Source organism: Melospiza melodia, chromosome 2 (genome assembly GCF_035770615.1).
Source record: "Melospiza melodia melodia isolate bMelMel2 chromosome 2, bMelMel2.pri, whole genome shotgun sequence".
Taxonomy (NCBI): domain Eukaryota; kingdom Metazoa; phylum Chordata; class Aves; order Passeriformes; family Passerellidae; genus Melospiza; species Melospiza melodia.
In genome coordinates, this window is record NC_086195.1 from 133,663,079 (window position 1) to 133,685,709 (window position 22,631).

At 42.3% G+C, this 22,631-nt stretch overlaps 1 protein-coding gene across 1 annotated transcript in view; it reads left to right on the top strand.

Moving 5' to 3' along the window:
* SAMSN1 (SAM domain, SH3 domain and nuclear localization signals 1) overlaps positions 1-2,588 on the top strand; it is a 34,299-nt gene extending 31,711 nt beyond the window's left edge. Inside the window, exon 8 of the mRNA XM_063150056.1 lies at positions 1,350-2,588. Coding sequence (XP_063006126.1) covers positions 1,350-1,555 — 206 coding nt within the window. The 3' untranslated portion in view covers positions 1,556-2,588. The remainder of the gene's footprint in view (positions 1-1,349) is intronic.
* Positions 2,589-22,631: the final 20,043 nt, after the last annotated feature.

Genomic DNA, 22,631 nt, shown 5'->3' on the forward strand with positions numbered 1-22,631 from the left:
ACAATTGAAATAAAAGTCTATATGAATGCTCTTTGTGAAAATTTTTAAATTCTAGAAACTAAAATAGATATAGATTTTGACACAGCATTAAATCCTTCATATCTTTGGACTTCCATTCCATTTCGACTTGAATTGAGACAGTTTAAATATGACTAAAGATCCAGAACTGACTGCTTAACCAAAGAGGAACAAAACAAGTAGAAGAAGGGAACTTTCTTTGCAAAAGCAAAAAGGTACCATTTTTCTGAAGGGATAAAAATCTGGAGCAAAACCATCTGTTTCCTCTGAGATGTTTCCCTATACTTTGTTCAGAAAGCCAAATACAATTTGAAGTAAAACTACAGCTACAGGTGGTTGGTGACAGCACAAGAAAAAAAGTAGGAAATGGAAAGATTTATATTTTATAGCTTATTTTCTTAAGAAATTTACTGTGAGTAAACATGTACTTCACAGCTAGAGAAGAGGAAGAGGAAATTTAAAACCAGTACACATAAGAGTCATTAGATACTTGTAGGTCCTCTCTTGTTGAGCTTTTCTTGAGGGGTCTGTTGATACTGCCACTGAGTTCCAGATTTTTGAATTTGAACAGATTAGTCATCCAGCATTATTTGCAAGATAATTTGCTTCTACTTAGTTTTGGAACAGCGTTGAAAAACCATACAGCAGAAATTAGGCAGCTTAGCTTCCTCTGAGGTTTCTGTGTTTTGGAAAAAAACCTTCTGGATATCAAGCTGAGCTTGGTGGAAGTTTCCATCAGCCACCCACTCCTGCTGAAAAGCTGGGTGCTTTAGAAAAGCTGGTTGGCACGTCTTTGTGCCAAGCACTTCTGAAGGGCAGCGCATTCTCTGTGCTGCAGAGAGCACATCAGGTGGTGGGGCTGCACTCCAAAGACACAGATCTATAGAGAAATGTGTTTTAAACAAGGCTCAGTGGTTAATTCAGTATCCCAGTCTGTGATACACAAGCTTGGGAGGGGGAAGGTTCCATCTCTGGTGTGGGCACAGTGACCACACACAGTCACTGTTTCACTTTGCACAGCCTCAGGATAAAGGATCAGGCCAAAGAAGCACCTCAGCATAAAGGATGGGGCCAAAGCCCCCAAAATTCATCTCTGAGAAACATCCAGAAGGAAAAAGACCAACCCCATTGTCAGCTCAGGTGTTGTTACACTCGTGTAATCGCACTTTTAATTCTCTCTGCTTCTGATGGACAAAATATATTGATGTAGCCATGTGTAGGTTACCAGCTCTGTTTCCAAAGTTCTTCAAGATCAGTCATGCTGCTATCTCAGCTCTTTCCCAAGGTACTTGTATTGACAATTTTTTCTTTCTTTTTTCTGTTCTTTCTAGTTGAAGAACAGCAGAAAAGTGAGGACGGCCAGGAGACGCAGAACCTGAGCCCTCACCAGAGTTCTGACAAATCACAGTTAAATGACTGTCCAAGAGATTCTGGCTGTTACATCTCATCAGAAAATTCAGATAATGGTAAAGAAGAAGCAGACCCAGAGGCCCTGTGTGACATGGTGCAGTCAATAACAATCAGTGAGTCAAACTGATTCGGTCCTGCTGCTTTTCTGCAGATTTTCAGAAAAGACAATCACATTTGTCAGTATGGTGGCACAGAAGCAGAATACAAAATATTCTCAACACTGAGAATCTACTTTTTTCTGATTCATGATGCTCAAACTGTTTCATATGTGGACACTTGATAGCTAAATGTTAGTTGATAAGAATTTCTCATGTTTTTCTTTACAATGAATCCACAGATTTTACCCTGAAAAGTTTATACAAAAATATTTATAAATATTTGTACAGCAAATGCATTTTCTATATTAGTAGGGAATTTTTTTAGGTAGTGGTTCATAATCTGGAGATGTTAATTTCTGGAACTGTCCAAAATGTAAATATTGTACATATTTATTTTAAAAATATATGGATTCATCACACTGTGTCTATTTTCAGCTGTGTTTTGCTGATTTGTGTACAGAATGTTTTTTATTGATATATCATCATAATAAAAATGTGGATACAGTCACACTCTACTTTGAAAAGTACCAAGCCAATTCTCACTAATATTAAAGCTGTTTCACACAAATTTTCTCCAAAGTGAGCTCTAAAGTAGACTGTCATTTTTCCTGTACTTTTTTCTGGAACCATGAGAGAACTGCAGGGTGAATCTGAATTTAGTTCTCTGTGGTCTTTATGTTGTGGAAGAACAGAGACATCCCAATGGCAGTGGCAATTTTTTTATGGTTCTTTTCACACCTGTTCTCATTTGTCCCAAGCATTATACAGAAAATTCAAACTCAGAGCAAAAAAGCCATCAGGATCAGTGCTCTGCTTTTATGATAATGTTTTGTGAAGGTGTTGCCTTTTTTGTGTGATGTGAAGTTTGTTAATAGAGTATGTGTTTGTATACAGAACTTGGAAGCTAACATGGTTATTGTACCTGACTGTCTTTCATATGAGATTTTATTGTCTTTTCCCAGTATGTTTCACACTGGAATACACATTTTTAACTGCCTGTCTTCTTTTAGAGTACTTCCTTCAATAATAAACAGAACCATGTGTTTAAGCCCTTTCAAAATACTTGATTTTTCATGTGGTCATTACATTTCAAAGACTGCTCTCTTCTAGGACTAACACAGTAAATAGTAATTCCACTGAGCATTTTTAGCATGCATAAGAATCTGTGTATCAAGTCAATAGGGGGACTTTTTGCTCAATCATTAGTCACAAAATTTTCATAATTTAAGGAATTTTGCATTTATGTTAAAGAGCTTCCACATATTGCTGACAGCTTGAAAGAAAATCACCTTCAGAAGAGATGAAACACAAAAAGTTCCACCCCTAAAAGAGTATTTCTGAAGAAGCTATAAACAAATGGAAGGCTTTTTCTCCCTTTCTTTTTCTTTTCCCCAATGCAAGTGTTTTCTGTACTTTTCCTGACTTCTCAAAAGACTGCTGCTGTCAGACTCCTAACACACAAGGCTGCTTTGCTCTGTAGTATAAAAATGCCATTTTAGAAAATTGCATTAGCAAGATTTCAAAGGTTTGGAGTAAATAAACACTGTTTAGGGAAACAAAAAAAAAAAAAAAAACAAAACCAAAAAAAATTAAATAAAGAGAGCTACTATGATTTGTTTCTGGTTTTAACTTACTTTTGATACCAGCAACAAATGTCATAATTTAGCAGCAATAACCCCATACTGCCAGGTGTGGTGGGGATGCAGAACCCTTGGTGGGATGAAGAATGTGAGAGCTTGTATCAAGCAGCTGTATTTGTTTCTTAATGCTTTTCCAGCCAGTAGTGCATCATGACATGCAGTACTGACATTACTTAATATGACTTAACTTCTGAAATAATGGCTTTGAATTGGCTTCTATCATCTCCTCATTCTAGAGAAGGACTAAATTCAGCTTGAATTTCTCTCAGAGGGGTTTAGCTTGTGGCTTTTGTGGCAGATTGCACTTAGTCCTCAGGTTCTGAAGACATCTGCAAAATTGCTGAACCTATAAAAGGATGTTGAGGTGAGCTTAAATATGGTTGTGACTGCCAAGAAGCAGTTAAGTTAGCTGGGTCAAAAACTGACAGCCACAGAGACCAGAGCTGTGCCCTGATATAAACACTCTGACAAATGTTAATTTGCACAGGTTTGCAAATGGAAATAGGCCTCCCTAAACAGTTGCAATGAGACAGGCAAAGCTTTCAGCAGAGCAAAACACCCAACAGCTGCTGTATTTTAGAGGAATTAAACTCTGCCTATTGGGCTGATGGCAAGGGGATACAGGTGTAAGGTAAAGTATTGGGAACTAAGGGCATGAGTTGTAACTGCTCTGATCTCCAATCAGCAAGGCTTTGTCCAAAGGGCCTCTTATTTAGAAAAAGATATCAACTGAAAGCTTGTTTGAGACTTTTGTAGCTTCCTGAGAAGGCAGAGCAGATTAGATCTCAAACTGAGACACTTCCGCTCTCTCACACTGTTCCGAGAAAAAGAATGAGGAAATTTTGAACCACAAAGCAAAAAAATTGTGTTTTCTATAAGCAGCAGACCCGACTTGCTTTCCTCTCTCAGTGGTCTCATTAATCACACTGACCATGGATTAAAATGTTTGGAATAGCAGAAGCATTTCTCCAATTGGTTTAAGTGCTGGGTAATCTGAATAAAAGGTTGTTCTAGGAGTTCCTGGAAAAAGTCTGGTGGAGATCTAAGTGACTTTCATGCAATTCTTAAAATGTCCCTGAGATAGGGAAGAGAAGAAAGCAACAGAGGTTTTGTTCCTCTCTGTCACTTGCTCAAGAGTGTCACGTCCCTTTCCATTTTTATTCACCTGCCTCTACATTTAAGGAGGACTACGACATTTGCAAGTCACTTATTTGGAAACTGCTCCCTGCAGTTGCAAAGAAATGCAAAACCAGTCAGCACTAGCAGAGGCAAAGCTGGTGAGGGGCAGCCCTTGCAGCCTTTAGTCATGGGGATTTCCTGGCTGTGCAGGGCTGTGCTGCAGGTGCAGCACTCCCCCGGGGCTGGCTACTGACACATGTGCTGCTGCTGCTGCCCACAGCAGAAAGCCACAGCTCTGAGAGACTTGGGTGACTGTCGCAGACATCTTTTTATGAAAATCCTTTATTTAAGACTTCTTCTTCCTGAGCAGCTTCAGGAACAAAATGAAAACAATGGTTATCTGCTGTGGAATGCAACAGGCGCATCTGTGATTGGTCTCATCTGCTTGTTTGTAATTAATGGCCAATCACAGCAGAGCTAACTCGGACAGAGAGTCTGAGGCAGCTGCCTTTGTTATCATTCCTTCTTTTCTATTCTTAGCTTAGCTAGCCTTCTGAGATGAAACTTTTCCTTCTATTCTTTTAGTGTAGTTTTAAAGTAATATATATCATAAAATAATAAATCAAGCCTTCAGTAACGTAGAATCAGATCTACATCTCTTCCCTCATCCTGAGACCCCTGTGACCACCGTGACCCCACAAAAATTCAGGTGGTGGCAGGCCTCCTCCTTCCCAAAGCAAACCCATCTCTGATCAAAGTTAGCAGTGTTTAACATTGCTGCCCCGTGCTCAGCCCCCTGTGAGCTGGCATCACATTAAAGAGGGGCTGCTCTACCATCAAACAGAGGAGCTGAGTGCCAGGCCATGCATGATCCGTGTGGACTAGCCTGCAGATCCCTGGAGGCAGCATCCTGCTCTCCAGAATCTGTAGCAACACCTCTGAAAGCCAGAATGCATTAGCCTAGGGGCTACCAGCAAGGAAGGGCTTACTTTCATTGTGCTGAGGTGCCCATGAGCACAGGAGAGCAAGGAAGAATTTGGGCAGCTCTGTGGATATTCTGGAGAGGATTCATCTCTGAGGGACTCAACCAACTACAGGCTGCCAGCTGGACTGCACAGCACTCACACAACCCTGCCAACTGGCCCAGCCAATTTTTCCACCCACCTTCCACTCAGTTTTCCTTCCCATAGCTCACTAATTCTACCCCTGAGTGTCTGGTCTGTGATGTGCACAAGCCCACAGCTCATCAGCTGTGAAATAAAGGGCTCCTTTGTACCACAGCACTTTCTCCCACGTCGTGGCAATTGAAATAATTTCTGGCATTGCCATGGAGCTGCATCACACTGGTAGACCCATTTGTAAAGAAGGCTGGTGCACAGATAACAAGGCAATATTGAAAGAATAAATGGGTGCTGTGAAACAGGCAGGCCAGTTTGTAGATGTCACAGTGTTCACAGGATGAGTACACCCTGCCCCTTGCCTGGAAATCAGTTTTTCCATCAAGTCAAGGCCAGTACAGCTCTTTCTGCCCACACAAACACGCACAGATCTGTGGGCAGCACGTAAGGGATGATGTGCCACAGGCTGCCCCAGTGCCCTGGGTCACAGTGGCAGCTTGGTATCTGTCCTGAGACAGCTTTGATGGCAGTCGTGCCACTGAGCCACAGTGGCACAGATGCCTGAGCCTTTTGTCAGTCAGAAAGAAGCAGTCTCAACATGTCTAGTAACAGCATGGCAAACACTCTGCCTTTTTCACAGCTCACAGATGAGGTTTTGGGCTATGTTAGCTTTTGAATGGATTATTTGCATCATGCTCTGTCTGCTGGCTGCATATGTTGTGGAACTGCTTTGTGCAATGACATTCTGTGTGCTGGTCCACGAATAGGTGCACATAGCATGGCACAAGTTTATCCCTTTGGTTTAAGGGTTCCTGCATGAGATATTCATCTGTGTCCCTGATCCTCAGTTCCTGGGAGGCAAGGAGCACATTTTTGCCTACAATTGACAACGTGGAACAGGCTATAATATGGCTGTATGGAGCATTCAGTTTGTATGTACTCTGATAAACCCACCAGCCTGCAGCTCCTCGTCTGCCTGTGATTTCTTTCCTGAGGATTGGCCACAGGAATGACACAGGCAGGACCCCTTGCTACAGGCACAGGCAGGAATCCTTGCTGCAGGTTGACAACCCTAAACTGAACCCAGTTTTGGGGTTCCCCGCACAGGAAGGACCTGCTGGAGCCAGCCCAGAGGAGGCACCAAGGTGATCAGAGAGAGGGATGGAGCAGCTCTGCTGGGAGGAAAGGCTGAGAGAATTTTCAGCCTGGAGAAGAAAAGGCTTTGGGGTGACCTAATTGTGGCCTTTCAGCACCTGAAGAGAGCCCACAGGAAAGATGGAGAGAGACTGTTTACAAGGGTCTGGAGTGACAGGACAAGGGTGAATGGCTTCAAACTGACAGAAACCAGGTTTGGATAAGAGGTTAGGAAAAAAATTATTTGTGGTGAGGGTGGCGAGACACTGGAACAGGTTGCTCAGAGAAGTTGAGGATGCCCCATCCCTGGAAGCGTTTAAAGCCAGGTTGGATGGAGCTCTGAGCAACCTGGTCCTCCGAAAGGTGGCCCTGCCCAGGTAGAGAGTTGGAATAGATGATCTGTAAGGTTCTTTTCAAAGCATTCTATGGCTCTGTAATTCTGTGATTCTATGACTAACTGGTCCTAGAGGAAGGGCTGGTCTGTTCACTGCAAAACTAACAAAAGTGGTTTCAAAGCTTCTACTTTCTCCTGGTTAGGAAAGGTCAACAAATTGCCCAGACACACAGGCAAAAGGGGCTGGAGAACAGTAATAAATTTGGGGACACACAGCTGTTGCATCTACAGAGTTGCACAATGTCTGCATAAACAGCAGTCATTGCAATGCACATGAACTCAGTATTCAGAGAAATGTGTATTCTCTAGAAGGAGGAAATATGTAGGGGGATACAGTATGGGTAAATGAAGGTGGTAGAGAATGTAATCTTATTCCCCAAAGAGTTGCAGCTGGACTTTTTACTAAAGATTAGGAGCAGGCCTGATGTTAACAGGCCATACCTGTGGCCAATAAGCAGAGTGTTATAAAAGAGTGGAGTGGTTGGTTGAGGGGAACTGCAGTCAGCTGGCTGCTGTGAGGACAAGGAGGAGTCAGTGCCAGAGGAGCTGCCTGCAAGAAACATCAAGGAGGTACAAAACTCTAGTAATATGGAACCTTTGCAATGTAATGATAATACAGCTCTTGCTCTGTAATGATAACAGATGTAGATGGGAGGAGGTCCATGATAGGCTTGGAGGGTCTGATAGGGTAATATTATTTTTTTGTGGCTCAACAGTATTGGGTCTGACATGCTCAGAAATCTCTGCTAGGCATGAGAACTGTCTACTGACAGCAACGGCCCAGAAAATCTGCCAGTGCCAAGAACTCATACAGAAATGAGGGACAAGAGGGCTGGAGGGCAAGTGGTACTCCTGAGCAGCTTCTATACCTTGGCTGCTTAGTTTAAGCCTGGCCAGTGTCCCACAGAGTGCATGTTTCCTGAGCAAACCACACATGCCCTCAGCTCCCGAGGCCCTTTCCCCATGCCAATCCAGAACATTTCTCGGGAGGACCTCTGGTGCTGTGTGCCATACACAGGTTTTTTGTGTGGAATATAGAAGGTGTAGCCGTGTTGTGGAACTCAGCATTAGGACATGGAGACAGGTCAGGACTGTGAGGGCCATCAGGGAATTTTGGCAGACTGTGGCCAAGCTGGTGACACCCTTTGGCCACCAGTTATGTCTATATGGCTCAAGAAGGGCATGGGAGGGCTTCAACTTGAATCAGTCCCAAGCCCCAGCTTTCATACAGAAGTAACAAACTGTGTGAATTGTAGATACCCTGAATGCAAACAAACATAAAACTGTTAAGATTTCCTCAGTGATTTGAGGTGGAGTTTGCATGCAGTGTGTCCTCTGCCACCAGCACAGACAGCCTGTGCTATTCCCATCTCCTGGAGCAGCTCACCCAGACACAACTGACCTGCTCTGCTCTGACACCCAGCACCCAGTGCAGCTCTCAGGGACTGCTCCTGCAGCTCAGCCAGAGCTGAAAATCAGGCCCCAGCCTTTTGCCACTTTTTTTTGAAAAAGAACAAGGTCTTTATGCCCGCGATGCGCATTATATCACAAATCTCTCTAAAATGTTCACCATCATATTTGAGAGCAGTCCCTTGCTGCCTATCAAAAAAAAAAAAAAAAAATCCTCCAGGGAAGGCACTTCTCAAAATACTGTTGGCAATAACCTTAGACTTTAGAGAGTGCAAATGTAAAAGAAGTGGAAATAGAAAGCCACTCATGTGGGGAAAAAACACTTTGGAGAAAAATGAATACAGCAAACCCGAGGAACTTGCACTCTTTTAAAGAAATCTCTCTGTATGTTATTACCTAACTGCTTTGCCTCCCAAGTTTGCTCTCATCTCCAACATAAGAGGTGAATGACTATCATTATTTACCCCAGCATATTAAAATAAAATGTAACTTACTCAGGAACAGTTATTTCTCTTTCAATGTCTCTTTGGTAAAAATATACAGCAAATATTTCCTTATTGATGTTTTGAGCTGCAAGGATATTTAAAGAGAGTGCTGAAGTACCAGAAGGAGCTAAAAGATCGTAACAGCTAACTAATAGCTGTGCACCACTCAGTTGTGTGTACATGCCCACAGAACATCTACCTGTCTTACTTCTGCTTCACTTTTCAGCCAAAACGTAATAGCAGTCTTTTCTTATTTTGACTTGGTTAAGGAAAGGATCCTTTGTGACCTAGAAAAGGCTTTGGAGGGGCTGCTCTTTCATTTTGCTTGCAGCATGGAGGGAAGGCCATCATCAGTGGAAGGGGCTGTGTGACCAGTGACTTTGCCAGCTGCAGCTTCATTTTGTGAGGAGAAAAAAAAAAGGGGAAAATTGACTGGTTTGGACTGAATTTGTAGATATATTTAACACATAGCTAAGGTATGGGAAACTTTGTGTGTTGTGAAAAGCACAAAGGCTGTAGCTACATGGACCAGCCCTACAGCTGTTTGGTGAGGCTGTGAACAGAAAACAATGGCTGACAGTCCAGCAAAACAGGAGCTGTGCATGAGCATGTGCCCACCAGTCACCTATGGTCCTTGCATAAATTCAGTCTCTTCAACACTGAAATTTTGTTGTTCCCTCTGGCAAAACACCTAAATCTTGCCCAACTGGCAGGAAAATTAAGCGTTATTTGTCAAAAAATAAACAAATTTGTGTGAGACATGATTCAACAATATAAGATCTTAGATAAGAGGTTTAGGTACATACTATACAGTACTTCACAGTTTCAAAATTGAATACAGGGGATCATTTAATTAAAACCTATTCAACTGAAAATCCTATTTATCTGAAACAAATGTTTGTCCTATCTATAATATCAACAAACTATTCACATGAGCAACTAGCAATAAACAACAGAAAGATGCACAATGAATGTCAATTAACACAATTTGCTATCAAATAAACTTGCAGTTTATGTGTACAGCTTTAGCACTGTCCTGTGTATCCATTATAAAGGTCAATTAACCTCAATTGCAGCTAGTCAGCTTGTTCTGAAACAAAATCAACATAAGATACCTTTCAATTTTTTTAAATCAGCATCTCAGCAATTCAGTTGCCTGGCACTGAAGAACTTGTAAATTGCTAAAAGTCTTTGCACAAAAGTTTTATGTTTGCAAATGTCAAAAAAAAAATGAAAAAGAGAGTGAGATTGGCTGAAATTGTCAAGGTATCACAGTGTGGCTGCACAAGGCTTTTAAAAATATTCATTATTCAGCACATAATCATGGATTCAAAACAACAAAGAGCTTTGGTATGTGTGTGCCTCAAAGGATGAAAATCTTCCTAAGTAAAGCTTTCGATGCACGGACTAATCCAAGACTACACTAACAAATCTCTTGAAATGGAAATCCTTGCTGAAAATGGCCTGTGTGCTTTAAACACTATCAAAAGGGTTCTCTCCCCCCAACCCCTCCCCTTTGGCTGCAGAATGTCAGCATTTATGGTAAAAGTCAATCAGGTGCTCACTTGTTCTGCATAATCAGGAAGAAGTGGAGCCACGTGAGCGCTGGGAGCTCTCATCTGGAATTGCACAAGCATCACTAACTCAAAGGCCATCAATGCTGCAGAAAGCAAAGGGGTTGGAAGTCTGACATATTGGTCTGTGAAAGAGGCATTAAATATTAGAAATCACACTTGAAAATACAAGTGAATCCAAACAAACAAAAAAAAAAAAAAAAACCAACCTGAAAAACACCACACACAAAAATAAACCCCAAACCAAATCCCAAAAAACTGATATGGAGTATTGATCACTTTGCAGGACGTTGTCCAGCGGCTGTTCCAGCCACCAGCCATTGAGCTAGGCTTCTATCCAAGCTGTCAGTGTCTGAGAGGCTGTTTAACTCAGTTCTTAAAAAATAATGGGCAAGGTGGTGGCTGGCATGATGAATCACAACTCTGGCCCCTCCAGATGCTCCTACAGTCTTTTTAAAGCTGGTGATAGTTACAAAATGACTACAGTGGTGTCTTCTCTCTTTAGAAGGAAATCATAGGAGACTGTACAAAGACCTGAGGCAAAAAAAGATTGCTTTCTTGGCACACACAAACACACCCTCCTTCTCAGAAGGTTAACAGGGGCTCTGTGCTTTCTGTGTCCTTTATGAACTTTGCCTTTGCTGTAGGCAGAGCGTGTTCAGTGCTACAGAGCAATTTTTCCACTGCTACTGAGGATCACAGAATATTAAAAAAAGAAAAAAAAAGGCAGAAGTTTAGAACATAATTATACCAGACATGAACCTGTGGGAAAAGGCTTTGTTTTCTGGGTGAAATTCACCTGTGTCCCCAAGGCCTATGCAATACTTGCCTACGATTGTAGTCTGAAAACCACAGTCTCTTAGCTCCTTTAGAGTATCCTGACTCACTGCTTCATTCTACTTCAGTGCTTCATTCTTCCTAGAGGTGATTTTTACTTACCCCTCCATTGCTACAGCAAACATCAAACTGCATTACACTGCTTAACTCATCAGGATTACAGCAGTAAAAAGAACAACCAGCACTCATAAAAAAAGTAAGAGTCACTTCCCTGGCTGATGGGTGCAGGCTTTCAAAGCTCAGCTACAAACATGAACACAGTTCATGACTAAAGAAGCAGCAAGAAGTTTTCTTTGCATTTTTTTTCCACATTGCTAAAAGAAGCCCTCCTAAAAAAAGGTCAGTTTCTGAATTTTAGCATTATGGTTTCAGCATGAGATAGACTGAAAACAGATGCTTGGCTTGTCCAGCTAAAGATGAATGGGTGATCTGTACAGACCTGGCAGAAATCTTCAGATAATCCTTAAGTTTCATGTAGAAATAGAAAATGTTCAGTTATTCATCCAGGATATGTGGGGATGTTGCAGTTCCTTCAACTCTAAAAAAAAATAAATATAATATTTACTATGATTTCTCTCTAGCTGATAAACTTTTAAATCAAACTGTTCTGCACCCTGGTAGGAACTTGCTAGAGAAAAGCATGCCTCATAAATCATGGGGCTTGGTCTAGTAACAGTGTAAGAAAACCATCTGAGTCAGCCAGCTTGGTGTAAGGTAATACCTCCTAAAAGGCATCCTAAACATCATCAGGGTCTTGTGAAACAACATTTTGATTAGCTAAGTGAAAATGAATCACAAGTGTTGGCATACAGCTATGCTATCATTTTATTCAAAGAATGATCAATCGGTGGCAGAGTGATGAAACATTAAACAGACAGATCAATTCTAGACATTATATTCTTACAAGTTTCCCAGATCCTCTGCTCAAGATCTGATAGTTTCCACAAGACTTATCAGACAGGGATGATAATTACAGAGATATGGTAATTGAGGGCATTATATCAAGCGTGTGAGCTGGATCTGCTGTCACAGCAAGAACTCCTTCACCGAGAGCTGGCAGGGAAGGATTTTCCTCCCCTGTGATGGCACAGCAGGATCCTCATCCAGCCACTGGCACAGTAACAGGTTCCACTTCAAACCCATCCCATCCACACCCTGTTGAAGTAATTCAGTTAATTGTGCACATCAGTCTGGGGAGAATCTTTCCTGCTGCAGGTTATGTCCTTGGATGCGTGGGGGAGCAATCAAACACTGGGGGGGCTCTGCTGGACCTGGAGCTGCTGCCTCAGAGCCAAGAGTCCACTTAGGCACCAAGGAACCAGCAGCCCACAGCATCAGCTAAGCTTTTAAATGCTATAAATTACTCAGGAAGGGACGTGGTGTAAGCATAAATGTTCACCGTGGTGCACAGCGTGGGGGGAAAGCGAGCCAGAGTATGACTTGGCAATTTAGAGAGGTTGATGCTAATGTTAGTTTATTAAATTTCCTTTTTTAGCATTAGGGAGAAAAAAAAAAAAAAAAAGTAAAAGGAAAGAGAGACTGAGTAAAACTAAAAGAATTGCAATGAAGACCAGACAAAACATTCATCCTGACAGCTGAGACAGAGTTCTTCTCCAGACTGTGCCAATATTGACTTCCACATAAAGTCCTATTTTTTTATAGAAGAGGTTAACCTTTCACAATTTACTTACTCATGAAATATAAGGTGAACAGAGACACTAATGCAAATGATCCAGTATATTAAAAAATGCATTGAGCCAGGAAACATTCAAAGTTCTGTTATAAATTATCTTTTAAGGTCTGGAATAGTAGACATAGTGGCTGTGCCAAGCCCTATTAACTGGAATAGATGGATTTAGAAGGAATCTGCTTTTAGGGCTGGTCTCTAAAAGATATGGGGGCTTTCTGTCCCACTCATCCTTCAAAGATGATTTTTTAAAAGGGTTATAGATAGCCCATCATGTTGTTAGGACCTGAGTAGCCAAGCATATATGGGCAGCTAGAAGTATATATTTCAAAGGAGCAAGGTATAATAACAACAGTTTGATCCCTTCCTATCCCATCCCATATAAGTTATCACTATCATTTATAAGAGTGGGGGAGAAAGAGGCTCCTTTGGCTTGGTCAGCTTTTGATGTGAGCTGCAAATGATGGGTTGTGCTCTTCTCCTTCCCCCACTGCCCTCAGACTGCAGTCAGAGCAGCAACCCAGGACAAGCAGCTGATCTGAATAACAAAGTTTTTCTGCTTCTCTCTCCAGCCTGGGACACCAGAGACAGAAGTTCACACCCCACTACTTTACTTTTACTACAATTCCACTGAATCAGAGACTTCTTTTGTAATGCTGGGAGTTTGAAAGAGCAGGAGACTCCGAGGAAGTTCCTGTAATTTTCCTGCTGCTTGGGGAGCTGAAAGGCCTGTAGGTGTCCTAAGTCTTGATCACATGAAATGACAAATGTGGGGTAGCAATACTGTGCCAGGTCTCTGTGCAGACAATTTTATTCAGGTGTAGTAATTCTTTCCTCTTTATGAAGAAACTAGGCTTTTAGGGGAAGTTTTTGTACAGATCAGTTCCAATTAAACCCCAGCTAGACATATTTCTTGGTGGAGGCAAATCTTCAGTAGAAGAAAATTGCTAAATCCCAGAATCAGAGAGCTTAAAGATGGGATGAATCCTTTTCCCTGTGGGTCTGTCCTTTAGCAGTCAGGTTCACAACTTGCCAACATCTGCTGAGATGAATGGAAAGGTTTTCATACAGACTGGGCCAGGACACTTTAAAATGAACTGCACTTTTCCTTTAAGTATGACTAATGTGGTGAAAGGTAAAAGGGACAAAAATAGAAAGATGAAAAAAAGAAAATCTTTCCTTGGGTGCAAGACTTGATACGGAGATTTTTGCTATGTGGTCTGTGCTGAAAACCCTCTGACACCTTGGAGGGACCATTCTGCTTTAGTTCACCTGCTGTGACTGAGACAGAACAGGGTTAGTGTTGAGACAGCAGGAGAAAAGGATTTCCTCTGGCAGGTGTATTGACCTAGCTAACAAGAAATGCCAAAGAGATGCTGGATGTGATAACAGATTCGAGGATACCTTGCTCCAGAGTCCCCAGCTCCAGTCAGTTTATGTGAGCCCAGTGTTGCACGCCTTAGCAAAGCCAAAGGAGACAGCAGACCATGCACTCAGCTGGGGCTGGGTTTCACACTTCTCTGCTCAATATGTGAAGCTTTTGTGAGGGCCATTCAAGTTCAGCAGTCAAGCATGGAGCAGCCCAGACACCATGTGCTCCTCACATGTTCAGGTACTCTTTACAGCTGCAGCATTGCAGTGCTGCATGAAGTGCTGCTCAGAGCCAAAACTGGTTCCTACACCTGCCAGAAGGTAAATTAGCAATAGTGATTTTTTACAAGTACAGCTTCTCAGTTGTTTTAAAGTCAGTCAGTAACTTAGGTGGTTACTTTCTTAGCAAGAAAAGTGCTTGTGCAGTATCTGCCCAAGGTGCTTGAACTATCTGGCATTTAATCATTCTTTTTAATTTAGCAGAGAAAGATAACTCCTCTCGTGTCTAGTCTCTTCAGGAGGTGACTTACTTCCTGTGTAATTTCCCTTCGTGCAGCATGAAAAACAGCTATGCTGTTCATCTCTTCCTGTCTCCTCATTTTTAGCTCTGAGCTGCAGAGCTGGGTACTGTTGCACATTATGCCAGAGGTCTATTAAGCAGCATACTGGTGCACCGAGGTGGAAAAATGCAGCAGGCAGTGATGCTGGCTGCATTCAGCACCAGCCTTGTAAATCCTGGGCACATTCTCTGCATCCTCTGAGAGGGGCTGAGGTAAAAGAAAAGCTGTGCTACCTGCATAGATGATAGATTTCCAGCACTGAAATGTTCCCCCAGTTGTGCCCCTGTGTGATGGTGTTCCCAGGGGTTTTCAGGTGAGGGAAGAGACAAGGATGTTGACTCCGTATTTCAGAAGGCTTGATTTATTATTTTATGATACATATTATATTAAAGCTATACTAAAAGAATAGAAGAAAAAGTTCTCAACAGAAGGCTAGCTAAGAATAGAAAAGAATGAATGATAACAAAGGCTTGTGTCTCAGACAGAGTCCGAGCCAACTGACTGGGATTGGCCATTAATTCCAAACATCCATGTGAGACCAATCACAGATGCACCTGTTACATTCCATAGCAGCAGATAACCCTTGTTTACATTTGGTTCCTGAGGCCTCTCAGCTTCTCAGAAAGAAAAAGTCCTAAGGAAAGATTTTTAATGAAAAGATGTCTGCGACACCCCTGCTCCTTTGCCACCTTCACTCCAAGACAGCAGGGGAGGCAGAGACAAGGAAGGGAAGGAAGGGCAAGGGGATGTGCCCAGGTTAAACCATCCACATGCACCAGGACTGAGGCCTTGGGCATGCTGTTGGATGCTACACAGGAGCAAATCCATGGCTTCCCCAGCCTGACACAGAGTTAGGAAGTCACAACCAGCTCCTCACTCTGCTTCAACAAACGTGGACTCAGCAAAGCCGAAGCCCTGGCCCAGCACCTTTGCTGAACACAGAGCCTGAGACGTGGGTGTGTTTTTACCACTCACACTCTCTCCTGAAGTCTGACTGGAACATTTGTGCAGAATTCATTCGCAGAGTTTTTAATTCTTTGCAGGCAAAACAATGTGTCAGCAGGTGTTGTGTTGCTTTCTGAAAGCAGTAATCATCTGCAGCAGCACTTCCAGTCAGAGGATCTCCAGGGTTGACTCCAACCTCTGCAAAGGCAAAGGGCATGTTTGAAAGAGAGGGCTCTGGATTTAGCTCCAAAGCCTGCCAAACAGTTTGTCACTTGTTGGAAGTATTGCTGTCCCTATGATTTGGGTGTAAATTGTAATATAAAGTGACGCAAGTTTTGCTACAAAGTGGTGGTGGCCGATGTTAAGAGTAATATCCCATGTTTGTCCATGTTCTCCTTGGATGATGTACCTCTGAGAGCATGAACACCTCAGCCCCCACAGGAGTGAGCCAGCACAGAATTGGAAATAACCTCTTAGATTGATCTGCAAGGGAGCTTTGAGTCAGTGCCTGCAGGTCCCCAGCACTGAGCCATCCCTGTGAGGCCCTGCTGCCCCTGCAGCTCCCATGCTGCTGGACAGCCTCATCCCAAACAAGTGCCCAAAAAAATACCAGAAATGATGCTCCAGCAAATTGTTCCTGCTGTGGGCATGAAAACAAAATAAAACCCCTTGCTTTGATAACTTCTTTTGAAGTTGTCCTGCACTCACTGAATGGGAGTGAAAAAATTGAGGTGCTCTTCCTCCTCTGACCCTGCCATTTTCCCCCAGACCTGTCCTTCCCAACTACACAAGGCTCCTGTGCAGGACTCCAGAGCTACAGTGGACTGGGAAAATCCAATGGCTGAGTCACAAGGCTTGGCCAAAGGTTAACAATGCACCCACACTAAAAACTCTGGGGTGCATCTCAGCCAAAGGGTCAGCACTGCTCACACACAGCTCTGTGCCCTGGGCCTGAGCTTGATTTATCCAAGAGCCAACATGGAACTGTGGGGAGACAGCAGAGACACTGCCAGTCCCTCCATGCTGCGAGCAGATGAAGAGGGGAGCACCTCCCCTTTGGAACTGGGAATAATTAAGACATCAGGATTTAACTTATTTATTTTTGTCCTAAAAACGTTGCTTTAGAAAGCTCCTGTTTTCTGCAGGGTTGCAGAGGATAACAAATGGGTGGGGAGGCTAGGGGAGAGAGCCCTGGCAGCTGAGGCAAGAGCCATGCTGAGGAATACCTCATGTTAAACAAGCAGGATAATTATTCTGCTCTACTTAGCACCAGCCAGGCCTCATTCGCAGAACAACGCTCATTTTGGGGCACAGCATTTTCAAACAGACAGAGACGCTGGAGAGAGTTCAGATGAGAGCAACAAAAATGATTTAAGAGTTAGTAAATAAGACCTCTGAGAAAAGGTTATGAGAGCAGGGGCTGTTCAGTCTGGAGGAAAGAGGACTGGGGGGAAGCATTACTGTCTGCAGATATGCTAAGGGCTCTTCCAGAGATGACATAGACCAATTATTCTCATTAGAGAACAAGAACAGAACAAGAAGCAATGGGTTTAAGATGCAGCAAGGGGGAATTTAGATTAAATAATAGGCAAATGTTATAACTGTTGGAAAAGTTTGGTTATGGAACAAGTTTACAGTAAAGTTTGCAGAATCACCTTTACTGGAGAAATATGGGGCTGAGATGAGAAACCTGTCTGTAAAGGCTAGGCTAAGACTAAGGACAGACAGAGCTCTCCTGCACTGCACAGAGGTGATCCTGAGCCCTTCACAGGCAGACAAGGATGGCTCCTAACAATCAGGAAGGAAAATGAGGGGTTTGTGTATATGCACATGAATGCACGTGTTTATGACTGCCGCTGTAATTAACACTGTACAACAAAAGAAATGCTATCAGTAGTCACAGCCCTTATTGGTATTCCATGTTATGTCCCAAAACACCATTTCTCCACATCAGTCTTTCTCTAGCACTAGGGAAGCCATGACTGGGACATCAGTAAAACCATACATACATATTTGGGTTCCAGTTCTACATTATTTGTCCCACAGGAAGCTCACAGACCTTGATTTACAACCAAAATAAACACACAATGTGCAAGTGCCATGGGTGGCCAACCATGCCAGTGCCATGGGGGCTTGCTGTGACAGCTCCATCATCCCACCTCTGTGCCAGTTCAGATACAAGTGCACAACACCAGGCCCTTTGTACTCAATGTTACCTTAACTGCAAACCAGAAATCAACAAAGGCACAGGTGGGGAACCACAGATGGAAATGGAAGCACTGAGTCACTCCCACTGCTACCTGCAGTGTTAGAACAGTGCAAAGCCTGAGAAATGCCACTATGAATATAGAGTGCAAACAGAGAAATAGCTGTGTCTGAAGCTCAAATATTACCTTGAATTCATGTTATCCCTACCACTTCTGTAAAGTCCTAAATGCTTGGAAAATTACACTTGCAAGTAAGCACTGCGCTATTAACGCTTTTGTTTTGGTTTTTTTTCCCCCTAAAATATTAACTTTACCTTTTGTCATTAAAAGAATGTCCAGCCCAAACTAAAAAGGCTCCCACACTAGGTCCATTCTGAGTCTTCAAAAGCTAATCTGAGAATTTTGAAAATTTTGGACTAAATAATATGATTAATGTTGATGTACCATTTCACCTGGAGTGAGGCTTTGTGCTGAAGTTTTATAAATATATTTGAAACAGGGAAAAAAAAAAAAAAAGTGGGCATAGGCACAGTGTTAGTCCAAATGTGAGCACTGAGAAGAGTGACAGTGCAGCCAAGTACAGACTGCTTATTTGCTACTATACCGTGGCTGCTCAGAAACACTCCTCTCCTTGCTGTAGGTCACTGCTTTGGAGAGGTTATCACCACTGACCAAGCTCTTTGCAACATTTTTTTGAGGCTATCGTAAAGGCAAGCAAGAAGCATATGCTGATAAAGAACTGATTTGAAATGTCAGCCTTATGGGAGGAGGTGCCAGTACAGCTGGCTGGCTTTTTTTTTTTTTTTTTTTCTTTTTCTCAAGTACAAGAGGATTAAAACCTTCCTGGTCAGGAAGAAAACCCAGAGGAAAAGAAGCCAAAAGTCTAACAGGGCTATGAACCTCACAGCTATAGCAATAATTTTGCAAATGACTAATAATAAGGAGTCGATAATCCAAAGGATGATCTCTGAAGTGAAGAGCACCAAATTGCTTTGGGGAGAAAATCAATTATCTCCTTTTGCTGCTGCACAGCCTACAATATGCAAATGCACAGAAGTTACCATAGTCACAGAAACCTGAATATCAACTTAGAAGAGAAAAAAAACCAAGGAATTTTACAAGGATTGCTCAAAAATATCCTCTTCATGAATGGATGCGTATCTGCTTTATTGACACAGCTGCAGTGTTATTCTGATATTCTCCATCACAAAGGCTGACAGCCGTCTAGAGATGTCAGCATCTCTGAAAGAGATGCTGCACTATGGTGAAAGCAGAATGGGGCAACTGGGTCTGGAAGGCAGCAGAGAAATCAAATTATCATCAAATATTGTGGACAGATTTTTAACATCTCTTCTCTTGCTGAGTGGTGTCTCACTCCCTAAGTGGGTCACTGAAATTAATGGAACTACTTGCAAGTAAAACAGTACTCAACGTGCCTTAGAGCATCAGAGTCTGACCCACAGCACATATTCAAATGTCACCTTGTATTTTAATGTATCTCAGACTTGAGGGGGTTTAAAAAATATTATTAATTTAGAAATAGACTCCTTATTGGGATCAGGCTCTTTTTTTTTCCACTAGAAGCACAAATGTCTTTAGAGGAGATGTCTGAACATTTGGCCACTTGTTACTAAAAATCCCATTTCCATGCCTGTGTAATCCACACTCCCTGAAGGTTTTGAGAGCAAGGAGCTTATAGTTGATGAAAAGGGAGAAGTGCAGCCTAAGGGCTGCCTGGGAACTCCAGATGGATGGAGGTCTCCAAGGGGAGGGGTGCATTCCTCGAGCATCGGCTGGCGAGCCAGGAGGATTCTATGGGACAGAGCTCAGGCACGGTGCAGTTAAGCATCGGGTTTAGGGACTTTGGTTAAAACCTGTTTAACCTCTGGATTTAAGGATAAAATGCCATTATCCCTATTGGGGGATAACTGACAAAAGCACTGTACCAATTGTGCTCGGGACGATGAGTTTCCCTAATTACAAGCGCTGCCTTTACGACCACACCAGGGAAGCCTCTGAAAAGACTCAGGAATGAGACAAGGAAAGTTTTATCCAGAACAGCCTATTTAGGAGCAAGGATTTTTCTCAGCCTCAGCGTATCCCTGGTATTTTCTAAAATGGGAACAGAATGGTGTCACTTCTGAGATGCTGAAAAGAGCTGAAAGTACTTGGACTCAAGCCACAGAGAGAGCAACCCAACTGAGGGACATGGATAAGGACCTCCTAGCCCTATTACATGATTTGAGAGAAGGCATGAGAGAGACACTTCACTCAGTGCTCAAAAAAGGAAAGCAAAGCAGTGAGACATCTTTGTGCCCCACAGGTGAATTTCCCCAGTTCTGGACAAAAAAATTCTTAGACTTAACACAGAATATGGAAAAAGTGTTTGTGAATTGCCTCACTACTTAAGTCTCTGAGAGACAGACTGGGGTTAAGGCTTCTCTAGGAGAGGAAAGTCTCACCTAATACCATTTCACTGTTCCTCAAGCTTATTCTGTGACCCCTTTTATATCTGCTTTAATATCTGCTCTTCAGAGACACATGGGGCGATTAACACCATCATAGATAACTTCATTATAGTAGGAGTCCTTGTAAAATCTATGTATTGTATAAGTGGCCTTGCCCCAATCCTAGTTGTTCTAAATGGGCTGCAGCTGTGATGTCCTTAATTAGCTGTGGCTAATGAAGATAACTGGGATAAAAGGGGGTGGGCTGGCTGGTCAGGCAGAGCCTTGATGAAGAAGCAGGAACAACACTGCTGTGAAGAGCTGCGTGTGAGAAAACCACCCTGGAGGTATGGGGCTCTAGAAATATGATAACAACAATAAGAGAACAACACATCATTTAGTGTCCCAAGCTACTGGGATAAGGCACTAAGCTGAAGCTATTTAAATTTTTTTTTAAGGTAACTCCTAAAGCCTGAATACAGAACTTATTAATACCTGTAGTGCTTCACTGAAAACATGAAGAGGTCAAGAAACTGCAAACTTGTCCTGTCCAAGGTCCACTGAAATATTTGTACTCCACAGGCCACCTGCCTTGAAACCAAAGGTTGCCTCCAAGGATGGTTTAGGTCAGGCCATAAAGCTCTGGGCTTTCAGCCTTCCTCTCTGCTGGGGTGTTGCTGCTGAGTTAATTTTCAGTCCTGAAGTAAAATGACACTGCACCTGCATAAGAACTAAACCTTCAGTGAGGGAACATTTTTTTTTTTTTACATTGGGTGAATACTACAGTTGAGTGGCCCACAAAATCAACATTTATGGCAAAAAAAAAGTCAGTCACAGCTGAGAAAACAAGGAAAGATCTACTGTGCATGTGATGCCTCACCTATAGTCTTCACTCTTTTGGAGCAGCGCTGAATTATGACCTCTTGCCAGCTGTAGGCTACAATGTGCTCTAATATCAAAAATATGTACTTGGAAATAAATAGTAACAGCAAAATGTACAGGCTGCACACCACCTCCATGCCACTGGGCATTGCTTTGCTTAGGCTCATTCCTTATAGGAATTACATAGAAATAAACTGGTTGTCTAACACAGCAAGTTACAAGAGCTGTCTCAGAAAAAAGTGCTATGAAATATTTACACACATTAATTCTCTGGAGTCACTTATGGCATGTGTAGGCCTTAGAAAAGTTTTGTCCTGCCACAATTTTGTACAAGTTGGTCATAATTCTGCAACTTGAAAATCATTATCCTCTCCATCAGCTTCTGTTCTTATTGTCAACCTGCAAGTCCAGTCTGAGGCACCCACGACATTTAGCCTTTTATAAGACAAACCTCATCAAGAATTCAGTTCAGCAAATCTTGACAAGAATTTTTCTTTGCAAGTAGCAGACAGGCTATGTATATATATTTAAGGATAACATGGGAGTTGGTTGCCTTAGTAACAGGATCTTTCAGCCATTGCATTTAGTATTTACTCAGCACTGGAAATGTACACTGTATTGAGAAAAAATACAGTATTTTTATTAGTCTGCCCCTGTGTATATGCCCATCAGCAGCAAATACACACTGTGTAGTTTGACTTTCCATTTCTGAGTTATGTGAAACCTCTGAGAAGGGAGCATGCAGAAATGAAACCAGGGCACCTGGTGCAATGTATTTTTGTTACAAGTGTTTTGAGAGAATAAAAAAAAAAAAAAAAAACCAAACCTGTTGTGAGAGTTTAAAGCTCTGCACTACAGATATTCCTTGTTTCTCAATAACACATCCAGAAGCAGAAAATTATCAAAGCATTTCTATCCCACGGTTTCATACTCTGCTGAAAACAAATATACAGAAAACAGTTATGAAAGAGGATATTTGTAAATTGGCAGTTTCCCCAACTGCGTTAACGTGCACTACCAGTTAACAAGATGTGTTAAAAGGCTGCTTTACTTGGCATTTAGGGGGATGGAGGGGAGTGTACCTACATTTAAAGTGCTATTTCAAACTCTGCTTCACTCTGGGTGAAACAAGGCACCAGTTACATCTACATCAATTAAAATGCAGGAGAAATTAAACAGAATCGAGCCATTGAATTTTGGGACCAGCCAGCATGCCAAAAAGTTTATATCTCTTCCTGTGCAAACATGGCATGGGATTTTTCATCCTCCCAGCCAGACAAAGTTTGTCTTCAGGT